The 24,010-nt window shown below is 31.6% G+C and overlaps 2 protein-coding genes across 2 annotated transcripts; both read left to right on the top strand.

The window, feature by feature from the left end:
- Positions 1-645: 645 nt before the first annotated feature.
- On the top strand, positions 646-15,758 carry LOC115890610 (suppressor protein SRP40-like). Its single transcript, XM_030910888.1, has 5 exons — positions 646-1,196; positions 1,789-2,058; positions 5,018-5,379; positions 14,204-14,349; positions 15,366-15,758. Exons 1-5 carry the CDS (start codon positions 646-648, stop codon positions 15,756-15,758), a joined length of 1,722 nt encoding a protein of 573 aa, XP_030766748.1.
- LOC115890586 (AF4/FMR2 family member 4) lies at positions 15,544-22,342 on the top strand. The gene is made up of 5 exons (XM_030910862.1): positions 15,544-15,797; positions 16,387-16,602; positions 16,727-16,990; positions 17,051-17,147; positions 19,658-22,342. Exons 2-5 carry the CDS (start codon positions 16,544-16,546, stop codon positions 20,111-20,113), a joined length of 876 nt encoding a protein of 291 aa, XP_030766722.1. The 5' UTR covers positions 15,544-15,797; positions 16,387-16,543; the 3' UTR covers positions 20,114-22,342.
- The last annotated feature ends 1,668 nt before the right edge of the window (positions 22,343-24,010 follow it).

The following is a 24,010-nucleotide window of genomic DNA, read 5'->3' as shown; positions in this document are numbered from 1 at the left end:
AGTTCGTATAAATTTATGTTCTAAAATCTAAAATGAAAATTTTAGATTAAAAATTTTAGATTATAATTTTTTTTTCAATTTTTCGGAGATGCAGGGTGTAAAAGTTCCATTTTTATTTCAATTTTTTCCAAATAATTTTAGAAGTAACGTCAATATTTAGATGAAAATTGGTGTGTATGCGAATTTTTTGACATGAGAAATTTGATTTTGATGTCAATTGACTCCTATTTGTAGGGGTAGCCCCCTATATGTGTTTTAACTGTTTTGAATATAATAACTTTTCGTCTGTACCTGTATAAAACTACTTGGTGAAAAAATATACATTTCCGTGATTTTTTACGTAAAAAATCGTTCTCAAGATACTTAGAATCGATCAATACATGTCATTATTGACAAAAAAATAAATATGTCGAGTAGCTAGTTATTTGACTGAAATTATAAATTTGGGTACTTTTTATTTTTTTTAAATTAATCATATATTTTTCTTCGAAAAAATGATTGTAAAACAGTTTCTGTTGAACTTTTGGCACAAAAACATTTCAAATTTAAATCAACCTAACCTAACCTAACTGTTTAGTCAACATGTTTAATTTATGTCAATGATGACATGTATTGATAATTTCGATTTCAAATATTTCGAGAACCATGTGTCTTAGTAATTTAATTCTAACCAGTTCTGTATTGATATTGAGCCTTTTGGAACAATGGGTCACTTTGTATTTAGCAAAGATTATTAATATTAAATATTTTCCTCCACAGCCTAAAGTAAAACTGTCGCCCAATTTCCAAAAGACTGAAGAAAGCCCGGTAAAGGCTAAGAAAGAGGCCGATACCAAACTCTTAGTTAAGATCGACTTAAGTCGGCTCAATATTGATGAGATTCCTATACTAAAACGGTATATCGAAACTAAAAAGCATTCGGTGCTAGACCAAAAAGAGCACAAATGCAAGACGGAGCCTAGCGATGAGGAGAAGGCGCGCGAGAGCAGCGTTGAAAGCAGGAAAACGGTTGCCGTTCAGGCCTGTGCATCCGATGCGAAGTCGGCCGATTCTAAAAAAGCGAAAAAAAGAAAAAGGAAGAACAGCGGCAGCTCAGTCTCGTCGGTGTCGGCGGTCAGCAATAATCCATCTTATGCCAGTAAAAAAGAGAAAGATAAGGAACCTTACAAAGAGAAAAGTCGGCATAAATCAAAACGGTAAGTTTTTAAATCTGATTTTCAAAAATTTCTTGTAACAAAAAATAGTTACGCACTTATTTTTGGCGCCCGACGTTGGACAGCAAAAAATAAGTATTAAAAAAGATATTATCTGAAAAAAGATTTATATTTATATGTAACTTATGATCATTATATTATCACACGTATACACAATACACATAATACCGTATGATCGAAAAAAACGACGTCCAGTTGGCTTGAAAATCAGCATCGATGACATTCCTCATATAATTTTACATAAAAAATGGCAACGATCTTCGTTTTATAGGAATAGAAATACTGACGCCGTTTTTTTTTCGATCATATTGTACTAATGCAATAAACATTTCAATGCATAGGGAACATGTGAAAAAAATTAAATAAGAAAAAGATAACCCCCATCGTAACTCTATGTTATATGGATTCATGTATCAGCACTAAACTATGTCCTAATCCCAATTTAAATAACTTTTAAGAATCCACATTCTAAAATAGACGGGTTCAGGTTTTTCTTATTAGTGATTCTGAACATTCTGTCTATATGACAGTTTTATTTATTAAAATATTTCTAACTTTTTATTTTAATATCTAGGAAAAAAGACGATGCGAGCCTCACCAAACAGCAGCAGCTTCAAGGTCAAAGTGAAAACCTCAACTCTATCAACACACCACCGACCAATCACGAAAGGGATTGCATACCTCCAGCAGCTGATACTTCAGCCTATTCACCTTCTAAGAAGAAATCGAAAGCAGCTCGTGGGTCAGACGAGTTTAAAAATGCAAAACACGATTCTGATGATGAATGGAATGAACGGAAGAGAAGTCGCGTTAAGGCCCTGTTTCAAGATAGTCGATCCGACAGGTAACATACATAACTTTTTTAATAAACTTCTTATAAAAATACACCACGTATATAAGTGGTTAATTTTGTATTATTTATATACTTTACTTTCAACGCTCAGTGGAGTTGGAAAATATTTCTACTAAAATTTATCTAGGAGTGGGGGCAGATTTTACCCTTCCTATACTTTTTCTTGATTTTTGTGAAAATGATATACTAAGGACTAGTAAAGGTTAGTTTTGGGTCGAGATTTCCGTATGTAAGAAGAGTACAATGCGTTTATACTGAACAAAGAGAGAACAGTAAAAACGTTGCCAAACGTATGAAATAAACCGAGAAACTGTGTACATTGCTAAGAGACGTGGAAGGGGATATAGTAGATTTGTCGCGGTCGATCGGTCGATCCAATCAGTACTTAAAATTCTAGGGAAGGGTGTACATCATGTGTTTAGCTTCACGATTTAATTACGTCTCCTGGTACTTTATTTGTTTTTATTAACAAGCCGTTGTAATTTTCCCTATAGCTTGTAAATTTTTAAGTGCAATTAAAAAACACTGGTACTTTTGGTAAAAATAAGTGGAATTGAGTTGGTGTTCGACAGTGGTCGCGCTATTACAACTCTGAATTCAAAAATCGGTGTCTCCAAATCCATTAGAAATAATTGATAGTAGTTTTTTTCAAAGATTTTCTTAAAATTTCTGCTATATTTTCTTTGCAGACAGTATTTGAAAATCTTTATAAATAAAAAAGTTACACTGTTGCTGAAAATTGCTATGCGCTAAAAGTAAATGGGTGAGTTTTTTACAATTTTTGAAAGGAAAAAAAACAAGCCTATTGAATTTTTCATATATTTAAACATCTTGTATAAGATCCGTTCTTCAGATTAAAAAGTTGAGTTTTTAAATTATCCCAATTACTGACGTTTTCTCGTTATAAAAAAATGGACGATATCGTTATAATTCCATTTCAGATGCTCAGAAACATACCTAATGATTTTATCTTGTTATCTTTTCGAAAAAAATAGTCTTTAAAAATAAGCGGTTTGCGATCGTGATTTTACTTTACTTGATGGGGAAAGGCGTACCGGAGAAATGTGGCAACAGCACACCGTCGCATTTCTCTCACTCCGACTTAACAAGATCCCTATGCGATTTACTTCCACACATGTAAATACCGACCCAAAAGTAAGAGTTGCCAGCATGGTATGTTAAAGCACTTGGCAAAACATAGGCAGCTCAAATCTGACTCAAATCGGAATAACGGTTCTTAAATATCTTTAAAATGTATTTGTTTTAAATTTGATGCCCCTAACGGACAAACGAAACATTTTATATAGAGGTAAATTAGTCCAATGAACTTATTTTGATTCCCAAAATACGTTCGTAATAGTTCTTTGTTTACGGAATAGTGGCACCCGTATGTATACAGGGTGTCAATGAAATGGTGTAAAAAATCGAGGGGTGATAGTACCCCTAAAAATAGTAAAAAAAGTTCCTATAAGTATAGGGCGGGAAATGCATATTAAGGGAGTTAGGGGCACTGAAAGGGTGAATTTAAAAAACGGTTGTTTTAAAATGTTAGGCTTAAAAAACGAGATAAAATTTCGAAAAAAAAATCCTCTGCCATAAATTTTGACCCTAAATCAAATGGTGATACTGAAAAATTATTTGGAAAAGCGGAAAGGGTAGTTTTTGCAAGGGTAGGGGGTTGTTTCGAGAATAACTTTTTTTAGGTTATTTTTTTTGTAACGTGGGTTCATTTTTTGAGAACTACATACTTTTTCCTACAAAAAGATACTCTTGTTGCACATCGCCCAGAGCGATGATTTTCGAGAAAATTTGAAGACAAAGAGTTTGCTCTGATGGGTTGCTAACTGGTTAATCAACATAAACTTATGAAAGTTATGGCGGTTCAAAAGTAACCAAGTAGTTATCAAATAATTAATTGAAAAATCAAAATTTCATGATTTTTAAATCATCTTATTGCTTTAAAAAATGAAATATCCAATTACCAAAATTCCTTATTAAAATAATGCATTCCTTAATTCATTCATAGTAAATGTTCAAAGTGACCACCATTTATTTCAATGTAGACATCTGATCTTCTTCTCCACGATCTGCGTAGGTACCCTGTTGAATATCCTTGGTGTTGTCCGAATTTGATTGGAACAGTCAATAATGCCTTGCCGTAGTTGCTCTTCAGTATTAATCGGCACAGAGTAAACCAAACTTTTTTAAAACCAAAAAAGTTTATTTCGTTTTTAAAGCAATAAGATGTTTTAAAAATCATGAAATTTTGATTTTCCAATGGTTACTTTTGAACCGCCATAACTTTCATAAGTTTATGTTGATTAACCAGTTAGCAACCCATCAGAGCAATCTCTTTGCTTTCAATTTTCTCGACAACCATCGATGCAACAACAAGAGTACCTTTTTTGTAGGAAAAACTACCCTTCCGCTTTTCCAAAAATTGCAAAACTACCCTTGCAAAAACTACCCTTTCCGCTTTTCCAAATAATTTTCCAGTATCGCCATTTAATTTAGGGTCAAAATTTATGGCAGAGGATTTTTTTTTCGAAGTTTTATCTTGTTTTTTAAGCCTACAATTTCAAAACAACCGTTTTTTAAATTCACCCTTTCAGTGCCCCCAACTCCCTTAATATGCATTTTCCGCCCTATACTTATAGGAACTTTTTTTACTATTTTTAGGAGTAATATCACCCCCCGATTTTTTTACACCATTTCAATGACACCCTGTATACATGACTGTATGAATGAAATTGACAAAGAAAAAGAAACAAAATCATCTACAGTTTTCTTGGAAACAAAGATTTCAGAAATTTTAATTATTAAAAAAAATCTTGTAGTTAAAAATACTGTTTGAAATAAAATATCTACGCATCTGTTAGATCCCATTACAGTACACTTCTGCTGTAATAGGCGTCTACCGGACGTATAATGTGAAATAATACTTTTTCAGAAGTGAGTCCGAGTCGTCCGTTCGTCGCAGACGCGATAAACCGAAGGAAAGCACCTCGCCCTTCAGACGGAAACATGCCAAAAGCGTGGCGTTCGTCCAGACCTCCGATTCTAGCGACAGCGACGAACCTCCGCCGCGCGTCGGTAGACCGAGCAGAAGCAGTACCTCCGAGAACCACGTTCACCACATTTCCGATTCTGACAGCGACTTGGATAGCGTGCCGAAAAAACTGGATAAAGTGGACGAGCACAAGTCGATCGCTGACAAGAACAAAAACAACGTGTTGTCGAAACTGTTCACGCCGAAACGTGATACCGAAGGAGGTGGAAAAGGTGGCGGCAAGGGTGGTAAAGGTGGAAAAGGTAAGTGAAGACAATATACTGGCCTGGTTAGGCCATGTATATTGTCTGTATGTATATATACGCCATGTATGTTAATAGATATGCAGGGTGAGTTTTTTACGATGTTCTCTTTGGGTATCTCGGAAACTACTGAAGATAGAGAGTCGGTTAAATGGGGTAAGAATTGCAGTTTTGTGGTGTCATAAATATGCGCCTTTTAGATTTTTGAAAAAGTTCATGGCTTACTAGATATTTCGAAAAAAAAACAATTTTTTGCTATTTCAAAAATGGCCTCTAATTCCATTACAATACATTTTAGACAAAAAGTTTTCAGATAAAAGTTGTAGATAATCACATCCTTAATGAGATTGTGTTCTTCGCTTTTTTCTAAAGCCTGTCATTTTTGACATAAGACACAAATTTATGTTTTTTTAAATGGAAACCATAGTTAGCCATGATTTCATAAAAAGCGCCATTTTTTAAGCTTTTTAGCGATATAAGCTATAATATGGTTTTTTTTTTTCAAAAATTACTTAGTTATAGCCAATTCTTATCATTTTTAAACAATTTCACTTAGTTAGCCATGGAAACAATTTCAATTGTCGTTGCTCTCAGAAATATCAAACTGACACATCCAAACTTTGTAAATTAAAATAACCAAAAATTGTAAATATGAATTTTTCAAATGAAGTAAAGCGTGTAGGATTATTGGTTCAACTTTTTTTGGCCATACATTTTCGAGGATACGTTACATACGCTGTTTAGAGAACGGTTTTCAAGACATGTTAGAAAAGTAAAATTTAGAGACTCGCGCATCAATGGAGTGGTTCCAACATGACTTTCATTATGACACTTCGCCTCCCTCCATAATGAGAGAAATGTTAAAAATTATTTATATCATAATTATTCAAACTCAGTGATAGGAAGAGGTGGACTAATTGCATGGGCCTTCTCGATCAACTGATCTATCCATTTTAGATTTTATGTAGTATATTTTTTGAACATTTTCTAAAATAACTTTAAGTGTATGTCGTGATATTATTGTTTTAAGTTTTAGTTTGTGTAATGTAAATTGTAAAGAACCGTTTAATCAAATATTCTGTCTTTTTATAAGTTATAAAGTATAATAATTAAATAAAAATAAATAACAGTATAAGAATACTATACCAACTAAGTGAAATTAGTCAAGAAGGATAAGTATTGGCTATAACTCAGTATAAGTATTTAAGAGTAAGTATTTTTTCGAAAAAAAAAACATATTATAACTTATATCGATAAAAAGCTTAAAAAATGGCGCTTTTTATGAAGTCATGACCAACTATGGTTTCCATTTAAAAAAACATATGTTTGTGTCATATGTCAAACATGACAGGCTTTAGAAAAAATCGAAGAACACAAGCTTATTAGGAATGATTATCTACAACTTTTATCTCAAAACTTTTTGTCTAAAATAGATTAGAATGGAATTGAGGACAATTTTTAAAATAGTCAAAATTTGTTTTTTCGAAATATCTAGTAAGCCATGAACTTTTTCAAAAATCCGAAAGGCGCATATTTATTTTCCCACAAAACTGTAATTCTTTCCCAATTTAACCGACTCTCTATCTCCAGTAGTTTCCGAGATACCCATACCCATAGAGAACATAGTAGGAAACTCACCCTGTATGTTTACTTAATTAACTGGTTTCCCTTTACTCTGTCTATTATAAGACATAGATATCTGATTCAGGCAAGCCAGCAACGCTAAAAAATTCATCATGGCATGTTACATTCAAATAATCTAATTGGTGGGGTTTCTTACATCTGGTGTTAGCCATGCGTATAATACTCTCCTATTGGCCAGTACTACCCCAATTTTATGCCCTATTTGGAAATAGTAGAAATATTGACTAGTATTGAAATACCCAGTAGCGGCGTTATTGCATGCAATATTACTATATTTTTAGCAAATCCTAAACAAAATGTAAATATATTGAAGTAAAATAATATAAAGTTTATAACTTTTAATAAAGCACCTCACGTTCTGAATATAAATATTTTACCATTGCTCCATTGTTTCAGATTCGTTTGTAAGGCTGTAATTAATTGTATCAACCCACTTTTTGTCTCTTTGACCTTATAATTAAATTTTCCTATTTTGAGGGAAATAAGTTTTAATTTTAATCTTTAATATATAAAGAACATATTAATGAAATCTACACAATGAGGCGGCAAAATATGAACACAAATAATTATTTACAGAAACGTGACTAAATGTCAAAGTACAGATATAACTGCGTTCACAAAGCAAAAAGTTTTATATTAAAACTTCGTGGAAACTCTAACTCGGTCGATAAAACATTGAATAGTTAATTTCGAGCTTGCCTAGTTTTACAATTCGCTGAATTTATTTATTCCAGAAACAAATTTGCTTCTAGCTGAAACATCTTCGTTTTTTTACTTTGGTATTTATAATTCCGGGCGTTTATCAATCGATTTATGAATCAACTATAAAATGAACATAACATGTAAATTTTACATTGTAAGTTTGAACTGGTCTTATATTCATACAACTTTAATAATATGTTGATAATGACGTATTTAGTGTCTATATTTAATAATTCTATAGAAAATTATTCCAACTATGAGCATCAGTTTCATCTAAAAGATTTTTTTTTCCGGCAGAGTGAGGTCGCATTATTTTTTATTTTTTAGGAAATTTATTAAAGTGTGGATTTGATCACACATTTACATTATGCCTAAAGCCCCGTCTACTTATTATAACCTTTTATCTGTCAAAACAAGTCGTTAAAAACTTATTGTTTTATTTTTTTTGTTTTTGTTAGGAGTTAAAATGATACTTTTGTGGCGAGGCTGTATGTTTGACATTGCGGGCGAGGCACAAAAAAGACATTTTTACTCCGAATAGAACATGCCGTAGCAAATAATATAAAAATATTTAACACAAAACATCCCCTTTTAGAACTTCGTCTGTCATGTTAAGAAATGAAAGTAAATAGTAAGCGCCTCTCGTGTTTGTTCGCACTCAAAAATTTCAATTAATGCCTGTATATATTTTTAATATATTTTTTAAATTTACTTTTTTTAAATTGTAAAGTAATATATTACATTTAAATGGAATATATTACATAACAATTATGTCAATTACAGGATTACAAGTTTGTTTTCTAACATTTTTTAAATAAAACGAATTATAAAATTTCAATATATGTATATTTGTCGTAGGTATGAAAAAGTAAAATATAAAATGGGCAAACGCTTACTTACATTGCAATAAAACTTCCACTTTTAGTTTTGCAATCCAAACGCAATATTTCTATTTCACAAATAAAAATATCCGACAACACTAAAATCACTGAAACTTCCGCGGCTGACAACAAAAACTGAAAAATATAACGGCACTTTTTGTTTTGGACCTGTATATCAACATTACGCTGTACTATTATGTGTTTGTTGTTGAAATAATATAAAATATCTAATTATAACTTGTAAATTTCAATATTTTAACATGATTTTATGATGACCATTTGATGACCGGTGGCGCCTCTAGTGTTTGTTCGGGCAGTTGGTCTTTTACTCCCGCTTATGGCCATTAAAGAAAAAGTTCTAAAGGGGAATGTTTTGTGATATTTAAATGTAATACCTCGTAAGTAATTATATGTTGAGAAACTATGGTTATGACTGGTTATGGTTGTTTATTTGACACTTTATGCCAGTTTAATAATATATTTTCGTACTTTTATGCTTAGGCACAAGTGCTTTATTTTTATGCCTCAGCCAAAATTACTTTCTATATTGTCAATCGCGTCGTAAAAATTAATACTTTTGTAACGTTTCAAAAAAATGCACTTTTTTAAAGGTTTTTGCTTGTTCTAAAATGGAATTAACCGTTTATACTCTTCCAAATTTCCATTCCGTCTTGAGAAAAATTTAAAAAAATATATAAAAATATACTTGATGTTTTTCTTAAACTTCATCCAGATCCTCGCAATTAGTGGAATAAATTTTTCAATTACACTTTATACTCTTTAGTTTACGAACATTCACAATGTTTAAAAAACACAATTAAAATTAATAGAATATCCTAGCAACAGCTTGCGTTAGTCAGTTGTATAGTCTATAAAATGAATAACTTTGAATTTTGACCGTTATTTTTTACCAACATGGCAAATATAAAATCCCTCTATCCAAAAAATTACTGATATTCCTTAAAATGAGTGCCTGAACGAATCAGATAGGTAACTCTTTTTACTTTCGTGAAATAGAAAAGGAAAATAATAAAACAAGTGACAGTTCTTCCTCTTCTTACAAAAATCAACACGAAATGTCATAATTGACAAAAGTAAAATGTCATCAGCTTTTGACATTTCTAAATATTAGACCAATGCCGTCTCTAATAGAACAGCTACAGGCGAGATTTATGACGTCACGCTAGTTAGATACTACGGATTAATATATATGTTGTAGAATACATGGAAAACATAATTATTCCTCGTATTTTTGGTTTGTATTTTAAAAATGATATAGTTTACATGAAATATACATAATATACAGTTAATAAATAAAATATAATATATACCTATTTATAGTAATAAATACTTTGGCAAATAAAACTATGAACCATACAAATGCAGCAAATGTTTTACAATATACAAATAATGAATAGGTGGTACATAAGATAATGGGTAAAATGTAAAATATATATATTTTAAATTTTGGGGTTTGAAAATCGATCTAATTTAACAAAAACATTCAATATCTACTAATAGTGATGTATTATTATTGGCATTCACAAAATTTATTTATATATTATAATGTTTACTGCAATTAATAAACTAATATAAACTTGTCAAAAGATGACCATATATTTTTAAATTATTATTCATAACACAAAACTATCTACATTGACTATGGAGTACGATTTCAGCCATATTGTAAAACATTTGCTGCATTTGTATGGTTCATAGTTTATCTGCCAAAGTATTTATTACTATAAATAGATATATATATATATATATATATATATATATATATATATATATATATATATATATATATATATATATATATATATATATATTCAAACAGGTGTCTTGGGGATGCAGTCTAATAAGAAGTTTAGTTCAGGGAAAAACCCTTTATTGTTTAGTTCAGCTTTCGAGAATTCAGTTTGTTCTTTCTTCAGGACTCTTCTACAATTATAGTAATTAAATACAATTTCTATTCTTGTAAAAATGCAACTCACCAAAGTGGGATTATAGTAAAGTTTACAACATTGCTCAACAATCAAAGAATCCTCATTTCTCAAATGCAGTAGTAAAAATCAACTTTTAAAATACATCGTGAAAACTAACTACAAAACTTTATAAAAACAATACAACGTGTATGTGAGCAAAGTCAAGCACGAAAATTGCATGTCAAAATCTTAAAATAAAATAGCAATTAACTTTGTTTCATGAACGATATAATTATTTTATTAAATACTCAAAGACAAAGAAACGAATTAATTTTCAGATTTTCTTTACAGTAAGCTTTGTTAGCAATATCGATCGTTCACTAACTTAGTCACCATAGTTTCAAAAGATAAAATATCTTCCTCGATAAAGTAAAAGGACAAACTTATGCATATAATAAAAAGAGTGAAAGAGAAACAACTACATAGAAGTGTCAAAATATTTCTATGTAGTTGTTTCTCTTTCACTCTTTTTATTATATGCATAAGTTTGTCCTTTTTTACTTATCAGGAGTAAGATATTTTATCTTTTTTGAAACTATGGTGTTCGTTAGTGAACGATCGGCGGTGCTAACAAAAACGCACTTTACTGTAAAGAAAATCTTGAAAATTAATTCGTTTCTTTTGTCTTTTGAGTATTTACAATAAAATAATTATATCGTTCATGAAGCAAAGTTAATTGCTATTTTATTTTAAGATTTTTGACATGCAATTTTCGTGCTTTGACTTTGTACTCACATACACGTTGTATTGTTTTTTTATAAAGTTTTTGTAGTTAGTTTTCACGTGTATTTTAAAAGTTGATTTTTACTACTGCATTTGAGAAATGAGGATTCTTTTGATTGTTGAGCAATGTTGTAAACTTTACCATAATCCCACTTTGGTGAGTTGCATTTTAATAGTTTTTTACAGAATAGAAATTGTATTTAATTACTATAATTGTAGAAGAGTCCTGAAGAAGAGAACAACTGAATTCTCGAAAGCTTGACTAAACAATAAAGGGTTTTTCCTTGAACTAACGGCCTTCTTATTAGACTGCATCCCCAAGACACCTGTTTGAATATTTTTCTCAACTAGTCAGTCGCGTAGACTCCCATCTCTTTATATATATATATATATATATATATATATATATATATATATATATATATATATATATATATATTGTATTTATTAACTGTATATTATGTATATTTCATGTAAACTATATCATTTTTAAAATACAAACCACAAATACGAGGAATAATTATGTTTTCCATGTACTCTACAACATATTTATTAATCCGTAATATCTAACTAGCGTGACGTCATAAATCTCGTTCCGTGGCTGTTCTATTAGAGACGGCATTGCGTCAGCATGGCCGCAAGTTGCTAACCTAATAAAATTAACACTAGAAAAGCCCGCGGGAACTGTCAAATTCAAAGTTATTCGTTTTACAGACTATAGAAAGAGTCCATAGAGAAAGCCTAATATTTAACTTATAAAATAATCAACTTTTGATTTCTAACAACAATTTTTCTTGATGGAAGATGATCAAAGGCCAAAATGACATTTCTCGCATATATTGAAGTATGATTAGTGGAAACGTTAAAAACTTTTATACCTTGTTCTACTAATTGAAAATGTCTACCACTAATTTTGACGTTCTGAATGCTTACATTGAAATTAAAGGAACAAACTTCTACGCTAATTGAAAGCACTAATTTATTCCACTAATTGCGAGGTTCTGAATGAAATTCTTAACTTTTACTAATTATTATATTTAAAAATTCGCTCGAAATGTAATTTTGGCCTTTGATTGTCATTCTTCAAGAGAAATTGAGGTTAGAAATCAAAAGTTTATTGTTTTATAAGCTAAATATTAGGCTTTCTCTATGAATACAACTGACTACTGCAAGCTGTTGCTAGGATATTCTATTATTTTAATTATGGTTTTTAGACATTGTGAATGATCATAAACTAAATAGTATAAAGAGTAATTGAAACCACTAATATATTCCACTAATTGTGAGGTTCTGAACATAGATAAAGGAAATAAATTTAGATTGGAATGCCCAACAAAATTTTGGATCGCAAAATTGTTTTGAGTCGCCATCGTTGTACGCGATCTGGCGCTGCTATGAACTAGTTGCTAAGAACAACCGCAAACAAAAACAGAAACAATTTTCTCTTGTCAAAGTCAAAATCTTCAAAAATTATAAAATCTTTCAAAATCTAAACCGCTCTCATTGAAAAAACTCTGAAAAGTGTTTAAAGCGTCCATTTTCAAAGTAATTATTGATATCTTGTGAGTTTAATTTAAATTTTATTTATTGAAACCCGTGACAATTTTGAAAAAATGGCATTAAAAACTTTAAAAGTTGTGCTGTGAACTGTGAACTGCAAAAAACATCGTGGATCGTGGCATAACGTCGGTTTCCAATGTTTCGTAGGTATTTCATACATGTCCTTATATAAAATAAAGTTTCTTGTATGCAACACACTGTATTTTCAATAAATAAAATTAAAAGAAAATAATAAATTTGAATGAAAATATTTGGCGATATAATTTCGGAAAAAGCCGAACCGGTCCGAAATTTTCAAAAGTTTTGGGTCGCGACCGTTGCAAGAATAGCGCCAAATAGTGTTTACATTGTCCTTATGGGCACTTTCCAATCTAAACTTGTTTCATTTATCTATGGTTCTGAATAAAGCATTAGTCTCAAAAATCTAAACGCGTTTCTATTCTAATATCGTATCGTTTTCATTCATTGATAGATGGTTAGCATTAATTCTGATTAACATCATATTTTTTGCTGAAATCGGCTAGTGAACGACAATCGATGCATCTATCAGCAAAATTTTGGTGAGGTCAATCTCTAGACGTCATTTACAAAAAATTGGCTTAAAACTTATCAAAAATTAACACTAACTATAGGAATATAGACTAGAACGTGTCTAAACACACAGATCTATCTCAAATATGTTTTTTTCGAGTTTAAAGCAACACCATTTAAAAATCATTTTTACTCAATAAAAAAATAAATTGCAAAATTCTTAAGGCCAACTGGCAGTAAGTGCCATTAAAAATAAAGAAGAGTAAGGGCCCAGTAAATGACGTCTGGAGCTTTACCTCGCCAAAATTATCATCGATTGTCATTCCTCAGCTGTTTTTTTTTGATCATATGGTTTTAAAGAAGCACAAAGTTATTTGGTTCACGGAAAAGGTGATTATAAATTTTGTGTTTTTTTAATAAAATAAGAAAAAATGGCAATACGTTAATTAGAATTAATTTATTAATTTCGATTTTTGAGAGTAAAAAAAAAATTGTAGTAATAACTATATTTTCATATTTTTGTATTTTTCTCTAAAACTGTATGGAAATTTGAAAAAGTATAAGCGGGATTAACCATTTTAGAACAAGCAAAAACTATTATAAAGAATGCATTTTTCTCAAAAAGATAATAATAAAAAAGTTTTTCCTCTTGTAAATACAATCCGGGGACAATAATTGTTAGTATCTTTAAAATTCTGATTTATGTTTGGGTATTTCAAATTTATTAATAATTATTAATATTTAATTCAATAATAATTATTATTTTATTCTAATGTTATACTTTATTTATATTAGGAAAAGGTGGGGTAAACGTCATAATTGTTGATGGCAACGATGAGAGGACCAGCTCGTCGGTGGAAGACGAGGCGATGCCTACCATATCGAATACCAATTTGTTATCGCCCATTCCTACCAACGACAACAAAATATCTAGCGTACAGGTATGTAGAAATGATACAGGGTGCAATACATATAACAAAAGTGATATAAACGTCCAATACTCCACAAATTTTCAAATCTTTACTACAATCTTTCTTACAAAGTATGTTTTCTTTAAAACAAATACACATACTAGTCAATCAAAATAAAAGTCATCAAAATAAAATGTTTGGTAAAAACTATTCAGCGAGCTATTCAGATATACAAGGTGGTCCGAACTGTACTGCGGAAAGTTAGATAAAAATAAATAAAAAAGTTCCTATAAATGTATGTCCTAAAATCTAAAATGAAAATTTTAGATTAAAAATTTTAGATTATAAATTTTTTTTTTCAATTTTTCGGAGATGCAGGGTGTAAAAGTTCCATTTTTATTTCAATTTTTTCCAAATAATTTTAGAAGTAACGTCAATATTTAGATGAAAATTGATGTGTATGTGAATTTTTTGACATGAGAAATTTGATTTTGATGTCAATATGACTCCTATTTGTAGGGGTAGCCCCCTATATGTGTTTTAACTGTTTTGAATAGTAATAACTTTTCGTCTGTACCTGTATAAAACTACTGGGTGAAAAAATATACATTTTCGTGATTTTTTACGTAAAAAATCGTTCTCAAGATACTTAGAATCGATCAATACATGTCATTATTGACAAAAAATAAATATGTCGAGTAGCTAGTTATTTGACTGAAATTATAAATTTGGGTACTTTTTATTTTTTTTTTAAATTAATCATATATTTTTCTTCGAAAAAATGATTGTAAAACAGTTTCTGTTGAACTTTTGGCACAAAAACATTTCAAATTTAAATCAACCTAACCTAACCTAACTGTTTAGTCAACATGTTTAATTTATGTCAATGATGACACGTATTGATAATTTCGATTTCAAATATCTCGAGAACCATGTGTCTTAGTAATTTAATTCTAACCAGTTCTGTATTGATATTGAGCCTTTTGGAACAATGGGTCACTTTGTATTTAGCAAAGATTATTAATATTAAATATTTTCCTCCACAGCCTAAAGTAAAACTGTCGCCCAATTTCCAAAAGACTGAAGAAAGCCCGGTAAAGGCTAAGAAAGAGGCCGATACCAAACTCTTAGTTAAGATCGACTTAAGTCGGCTCAATATTGATGAGATTCCTATACTAAAACGGTATATCGAAACTAAAAAGCATTCGGTGCTAGACCAAAAGAGCACAAATGCAAGACGGAGCCTAGCGATGAGGAGAAGGCGCGCGAGAGCAGCGTTGAAAGTAGGAAAACGGTTGCCGTTCAGGCCTGTGCATCCGATGCAAAGTCGGCCGATTCTAAAAAGCGAAAAAAGAAAAGGAAGAACAGCGGCAGCTCAGTCTCGTCGGTGTCGGCGGTCAGCAATAATCCATCTTATGCCAGTAAAAAGAGAAAGATAAGGAACCTTACAAAGAGAAAAGTCGGCATAAATCAAAACGGTAAGTTTTTAAATCTGATTTTCAAAAAAATTTCTTGTAACAAAAATAGTTACGCACTTATTTTTGGCGCCCCACGTTGGACAGCAAAAATAAGTATTAAAAAGATATTATCTGAAAAAGATTTATATTTATATGTAACTTATGACCATTATATTATCACACGTATACACAATACACATAATACCGTATGATCGAAAAAAACGGCGTCCAGTTGGCTTGAAAATCAGCATCGATGACATTCCTCATATAATTTTACATAAAAAATGGCAACGATCTTCGTTTTATAGGAATAGAAATATTGACGCCGTTTTTTTTCGATCATATTGTACTAATGCAATAAACATTTCAATGCATAGGGAACATGTGAAAAAAATTAAATAAGAAAAAGATAACCCCCATCGTAACTCTATGTTATATGGATTCATGTATCAGCACTAAAGTATGTCCTAATCCCATTTTAAATAACTTTTAAGAATCCACATACTAAAATAGACGGGTTCAGGTTTTTCTTATTAGTGATTCTGAACATTCTCTCTATATGACAGTTTTATTTATTAAAATATTTCTAACTTTTTATTTTAATATCTAGGAAAAAAGACGATGCGAGCCTCACCAAACAGCAGCAGCTTCAAGGTCAAAGTGAAAACCTCAACTCTATCAACACACCACCGACCAATCACGAAAGGGATTGCATACCTCCAGCAGCTGATACTTCAGCCTCTCCTTCCACTAGCAATGCCTCTCTTATGCGCACTTACTACTCTTACTTTGAAAGTTTTGAGGATAATCTCGAGAATGAGCTAAGGTAGGAATTTTTAAATTTTGTATAATAACTAGGGCGACAACTTCAACCCTCTATAGAAAGTATAAGAGTTTTTAAAAAAACGCCTTTGAATATTATAACATAAACATTTTCTTTTTTTTTGTAGGGATCAAAATCAGTACCTGAGCGAAGCCAAACGCCTGAAACACATGGCCGACAAGGAATCGGACGCCATCAATCAGTGCATGCTGTACTTAGAAGCTGTGTTGTATTTTCTTCTTACGGGAAATGCTATGGAACAAGAAGTGGTAACAGAAAAAGCGGCCTTTACTATGTACAAAGACACACTGTCGGTCATTAAATATATTTCCGCTAAGTTTAAGAGTTTGCCGTCTCTGATGAGTGTGCACAGTAAATTAGCCATTTTGAGGTAAGATTTCTAATTTTAGGACAAAAAGAAAAATATTAATTTTCCTTTATTATATTACAGTTATCGATGCCAAGCCTTATTATTTTATAAACTGTGTAAGATGAGAAAGCAGGAATGCAAGGAAATACATAAAATTATTAGTGAATACTGTAGTAAGGTAAGTACAAAAATAGACAGTTCAGCGATCGTTCAACGTTACGTCATCATGGTTTTTTAAATATGCGTATTAGGGTGTGTCTGAGATCAGTTCATATTGTTGAAATTTTAAGTACGTTCCTAAATTATTAATTGAGCGAGTTCAATTTTAAGTAGGAATGTTATTCATCTTAATTTTATTTTAATTCAAAATTTTAAGCACATATGCCAGTTCTTTCTAGCTAAATTGTACCTACTTTAAAAATAAACTTATGAAAAAAATTAGGGATATTCTGTTTAGTATGCTCTTTCAGTCTTTGATACTTTCACGTTTAAGATGACCAAAACAATACATGCATACACCATAGGCGTAGTCAAAACATTTATCAAAAATATAAATATCTCTTCAAGCAGCGAAGTTAAGAAAAATATGTGGCAAGACATTGTTTGGAGGTGTGGTAACAATTTGGTCTCGAGTGTTATTGGTCCTTGTATTCTTTAGTCATTGACAGAAACAATGTGCAGTAACCTAAGAAATACCGTAACGACATCACCAATCTTGTTCATCTATTTGTCAAGTGAAAGACAGAGTTCGCCAGTAGATAATGTGACGTTGAACAATCGTTGAACTAAGATTACATACTAATTGTAAATTATAAAGCGGCAATAGCGTTTTTGAGTGTTATGAGTCTAAAACTGTTTAATAATTTATTAAGGATTTAATATTTTTATTAAATTTGCATTCAAAAAATACCCCAAAATTGAGATTTGTGCATGTAACTCATTACGGATTAAAACGTGTTCTTTATGTTTAACTGACGCAATCCCTTAATGCGGATTTTCACGCACCCGATATCCGACGATACAATATTAATTTTATTGGTTGAATTGAAAGGTTTCAATTGGTTAGATTTTTTTTCAAAAAATACCAAATTTTCCAAATTTTTTTTCGCGAAAAAAACATCAGACGTTTTTCTGGGGTCGAAATATATTACCCCTAAAAATATTTGCACTTATTTAATACTCACCCATGTTAATCACTTACTAGTGAAAAGTTATTCCATTATTTCCGTCGATTTTTGACCGAGATCTACTGCACGCTATACAACCACAGATTAGCTATCCTATAATTATACAGAAAAAAAAACTTGTCCCTAATTCGTGGTACGAAAACTGTTTTTTATGACGATGTGCAAACGAGTAAAATTTCCTGTGCGCAAAAATAAACTCGCATAAAATAACAATAAACAGCGTAATAGAGAGATATCGCTAAACCGAATAGCGTGCATGGACGTTAATAAGGCCGGGTGTTATTTCCTTTACGTGAGGTGGTATTAACTCTCTTCATTTATAGTTATCGGATCGGAAAGAATTCTGTTCGCGTCGCGTCCGCTATTTAAACTTAACCTAACTTTGAATTTAAAACTTTGAAATTGTTTTGTTTACTAGGTATTTTAAAACTAAAGGGCTAAAGTGCTTATTTCCAGTGCTTTATTGTTCAACGTCTGCCAGTAGGTTTAGGGCAACAAGCAACAAATTCTCTTAGAAGGGCTAAGTCGTCATCTGCTGTAAACCTAAGCCTCTTTATAGGTTCTTTAATATGAAGAAGGAAGAGGTGGAATCCATATTTTGGGCCATATTTATTAAATTAAAACTAATCCCAGCTACTTAAATATCAAATTACCTAATAAAAAAAAACTAAAGTAATAATTAAAAACAATTCAAACATAACTTAAATAAAAGATCTCGCCGGCCGGCTCCGGTTGTCAAATACCCGCACATGCCCATTTAAGCAGTTTTTAAACGTTATTTAGAAATAGCGCTTGGTGTAATTGATCCGCAAATTACGTCAGGCGGTAACGTTATTAGCGGGTGCTGCGTTAAAAATTGACTCGCGCATATCGTAACCATGATAAGGTACGCGTAAATACTGCCTGACGCTATTCGGTTTTCGGATATCTCTCTAATAACTGTGCCGGTCAGGCGCTGTGCACAATTTTAGAGGCCATAAGTGGACGTGCTATGTGCGCAAACTTGGGGTGCGAAAATTGGGACCACGAAAAACAATAAAGAAAAAACAAAGTTCATAATATGTGATACAACAGTCTTTTTTGATAAATCGCAATAGTGTCACTGTTAATTTAAGTTCTGGCATAAAAAAAATTCCTCTAGATTTACTACCTTTAAACAACTACCAGTTGTAGAATAAATAACATAAAATAAGCTCAGTCAAGACAGACAAAATCCACAAAATTTAAAATCAAATTCAAATGTATCAAATCAATCGTCAAACAGAACTGTCAAGGATCCTTACCCTAGGTTCCCACCTCCGTCTACCATGCATGAATACAGGGATAGCAGTTTACTTCTTCCTTAATCTTTTTATTTAAAGGTTGACGGACAGCGGTTGAAAAGTGGCGCGAAAACACTATGACCACTCAGTGCATTGATGATCGTATCAAAGGATGACGGATGCATGAAAATCCACTTTTATATGGAGTCATCACTATTATTTTTTGTTTTTCTTTACAGAATGCTGCAATACCGACTGACCAACCGTGTCCCGGTCAGGGCACACCCTCGCCGCTCTCGCCAACGCCATCGCCAGCCGGTTCCGTCGGTTCGGTGGGTAGCCAATCTTCCGGCTATTCCAGTGGCGAGTTGGCCACCAAGGGTGGAGTTCCTCCTCAGCAAACCGGCGCCTCTCCCGCTGGCGGGACATGGATACCCATGGCCGTGTACAGCGCCATGGTCAAGCAAAACGTTCAGTTCTCCTTTATGCTGAGTTTCCAAGAGTTGTGGGACATAGCCGATAACATGATAGTTAAAGGAAAACACACGGAGTTCTTTATCATGCTGGACAGACACTGTAAACCGCTGACGATGCATAGTTCCTTGATAGAGCTGGTTCGGTATGTTCGGGAGGGAATCAGGAGGCTGAAAAAGGAAGCCAACGAGCAAGTGCCCTCTTCTAGTAGTTACAAATAAATTGATTCTCTGGACATATATATATGCCAAAGACTTGTATTCAGTCAATTTTGTAGTCAATGAAATAGGAAGGGAACTTGACTAGAAGCGGATTCCAGTCGGCGGTGATGCACATTGCACGTGCATCTTTCTTACTTCGTTTTTCCTACTATAGTTAATAGTTTTGTATGACCGATTTAGGTGCGACCAGTTAAAAAATTTATATAGGATTTATAAATAAAAGTTTTAGGGCAATTTTGTGACTGTAGAATTAAATTTCTAAGTGAAGAAATCTATCTTGACGTGACTATATACGTTTAATTATTTTTTGTACATAATATATTAGGAAGATACAACACTTTACTAAGAGTAATAATTCCAACGTTCTATTTTAATTGCTGGTCTACTCTGCTATTTAACATATAAGTAATTCAAGTTAAAAGCGGTATTTAAACACTAGATATGTTTCACAGTAATATAATTTTTTAATTTGCCCTGACAAAAGTTGACGCAATAAATCTGAAGTTCTAAAGTAATTATCAGTAATTTCTGACATATCTAAACATTCTCAACACAGGGAGCTCACGTTTGTTTGAATCACTAGCTATCTCTTTAAATATTGACTTTAGAAACAAGTTTTTAATGGGCGTCTAACGAAAACTAAAGTATTATCGGAATATGTAGTTACATTAAAAGGTAATATTCGAAAGGTGCATGGGAAAACAGGATAAAAGCGCCATTTTACTAATTTTACAGGAAATCCCTGACAGCTGGTGGTTGGCATTAGGTTCTTTCCCTGTATATATATTTTTACTAGGCATATATCATAGGATTTAACAGGTTATTGCCCTGCAAAGTGTATACATTTTGTAGGGACCAGTTAAACCTACTATAATATTGTGAAATCCCAAAATCCTTGAAACTTTCACACTTTAAACTTTTTTCTAAAAGCAATATTTATAAAGATATGTATGGGCTAAAATGTGAAAGTACTATTATTTATTTGATTGCATATTTGTAAAATATAGCAATATTTTCATAGGTCAATGTAGCATATTAAACTTTTGTACCAAAAGAAAAAGAAACTTAAAACTGCAGTGAAACTGCAACTTATACATAATTTTAAAAATATTTAAAGTAATTTGGAGTACTTATATATGCCCTATCTACTTACGATTTTTTCTGCTAAACTGATAGTGTTTAAATAATATTTAAAATGAAAAATTACATATGTCATAATGGTACGAGAAAACCTATATACCTAGGAATAAGACATAGAGAAAATAATGTATATTTTTTGTATATAACAGCATTGAAAAGGTTTATATATACATTTATAAATAAATATATATTTACTATTTGTACAACGCTGAACATTAGGCCTATAGAAGAGAATCAAATTAAAACATCTCACACTTAGGTTGTGCAGATGATTAAAATATTAATGATAAAAGAATAGGGTATTTGTTATTTTTGCATAATGTTTTATATATATTTAGGAAAGTAAGTGTGAATATGTATTATTTTGTGTATATCTTGTACATTTTTATTATTTTTAAATTATTTAATGTCTATTTTAGTTATATTCTTGTTTTAATTTAGACGCTATGGTAGATCATTTCGTTCTTTGGTTAAATGCCAAATGGTTTCACACCCATTTCCATTTCTTCACCATACGATATTTTCTAACATTATTTATTAAATTTCTTTTTAATTGAATATAAATTTATTAGTTAAAAATTATATTAAATATATACACAAAGAAAAATAAATCAATTTATAGTACAGGGAAGCGCTGAAGTGTGTGTGAAGCTCAGTTATTTATTTTTGTTTCCTTTGGCTAAATATCTTAGTATTGTTATAAAAAGTAATATATTTCGCTATTTTAAGAGTCTGAAAAGGAGTTTTTGCCTGATTTCTTTAAAAGATATATGCGGGGAACTATAACCAATCAAGAAAATAATGTATTTTTTTACCTATTACAGCAATATCCTTAAAAGCAATTCCCTGCATATATGATAAATAAATTGTGCCTCTTAAAAAATACTTTTTAATTTATTTTTGCGATATTGCATAATTCATTTATTTTTACAGACACATGTATATTTTTTTTAATGATGATCTCAAGTATAAAATCACGTTTCTCATCACGTATATAGCGAAATGTTTACCTTAAAGATAGAGGGTATACTTTATTTTACTAAGAATATGGGTTACATTTTTTGTTACTTGAATAAAATTATTTTACATTAATAGTATTTAGTTTTGTATCTAAACCATTTTTAATATTATTAATTTAATCCCCTCAGTCAGGGCATCAAAGGAACAGACGCAAGGGGCTTATGGAACAGACGCTTTAAAGGTTGTACAGTGTGTTCTAAAATGCTCGAGAATAAACGGATAACATACGAGCATATGTCGAGAATTTCTAATTGGCACAAAGAAAATAGGTTGGAAAATCAGTCTACTTTTCAAATTTGATTTTAAATTTTCACGTTTTTTTCTTATTCTCAAAAAAATTAAAATTTTGAAAATATTTAGAATAAAAAAAATTGTGTGTGCCCATGTTTGAAGTGAAACTTCTTGCTAACGGCTATTAAATTGAAGGATTTGAAGGACATGTTTGAAAAAGTGTCCTTTGAAATGTTGAAAAAGTCATAAATTAAAAATTTTGTGTGCACTATGTGAGTATATTTGAAGTGAAACTTCTTCCGTCTGTCTGTCCGTCTGAGAACTCCATTCAGGTACCTCTATCCACGTGCCGAGTTGGTTCCAATCCAATCCCGTTCCAATCGACCCATAATTAAGAAGAATCCCGATGATTTCGTCCATTTAGAGATGATTTAGAGGCATCGGTCCGAAACGTCGAGGGCGTCATCCTGTAGCCCATCCCCAATTATGCCGAAATTGAGACGCATTTTTCTTCAATATCAAATCGTTAGTACCAGTCTGATAAAAATGTAATCAAAATGTCGTATCCAACTTTGCAGGGATGGACAGTGTGCACCGGTGAGCGACGGTACACACTAGGGGATTCAATCCCGGGATTCCGGGATCCCGACGTTTTTTATCGGATTTTTTCAATCCCGGGATCCCGGGAAAATAATAACAAATCCCGGGATTTTATATAATATAGTAAAACGCTATTTTTAAGGTTGTATATGCAAAAACTCTCTTTTAATTGAATTCCTTATAGCGCCGCCGACAAGCGATACGTCGGTGATTCCCGGAATAATAAAAAAACTTTTGAAACAAGAAGTACCAAACCTTTTAAAACGACTAGATATAACAAGTAAAATCATATTAGATTGTTCAGATAGTTCGGAATCGGATGAAGATTTGCCAATTGCCACTATTCAGAACAGGTACCAGGCCTTAAATGATGACGTGTCATTTTCGGAGAGGCTAGATGAAGCGTTAACCAAAAAAATGTCAAATCGAATGACAGTGCCACCAGTAACAAAAACTGAAAACTTGGAAGCTCAAATAAAAAATGAAATGGATACGTTCCAGAAGAGTGGACAACATGGAATAAACTTACAACTAGCTTTTGATTTTTTAAGTACAATACCGCCTACAAGTGTAGAACGGAAAGGTGTTTTTCGTCAGCAGGCTTGATAGTTACAAAATTTCGTTCTGCTATGGGAGATGACACAATAGACAATATTATATTTTTGCGCTATTTTTTTAAAAATATGGAATAATATCAGTCCAGTTCCTTTTTTGTTTTGTTTGAGATTTGTAATTTTTGTTTAATGTTGTTTAAGAAGAATATTTACCTATTTTTGTGTTCCAAAGACTTTGTTTTTGTTTTAATTAATTAACGTTAATTTTAATAAAATGTTCTTTTTGAAAATAACATTGGTAACATTATTACTGAAATCCCGGGATCCCGAGATTCGGGGTTAAGAATCCCGG

The sequence above is a fragment of the Sitophilus oryzae genome, unplaced genomic scaffold (assembly GCF_002938485.1).
Source record: "Sitophilus oryzae breed Bouriz unplaced genomic scaffold, Soryzae_2.0 scaffold_888_pilon_pilon, whole genome shotgun sequence".
Taxonomy (NCBI): domain Eukaryota; kingdom Metazoa; phylum Arthropoda; class Insecta; order Coleoptera; family Curculionidae; genus Sitophilus; species Sitophilus oryzae.
Note: the sequence above shows the minus strand (reverse complement) of the source record. Positions and strands in the feature narration are given on the sequence as shown.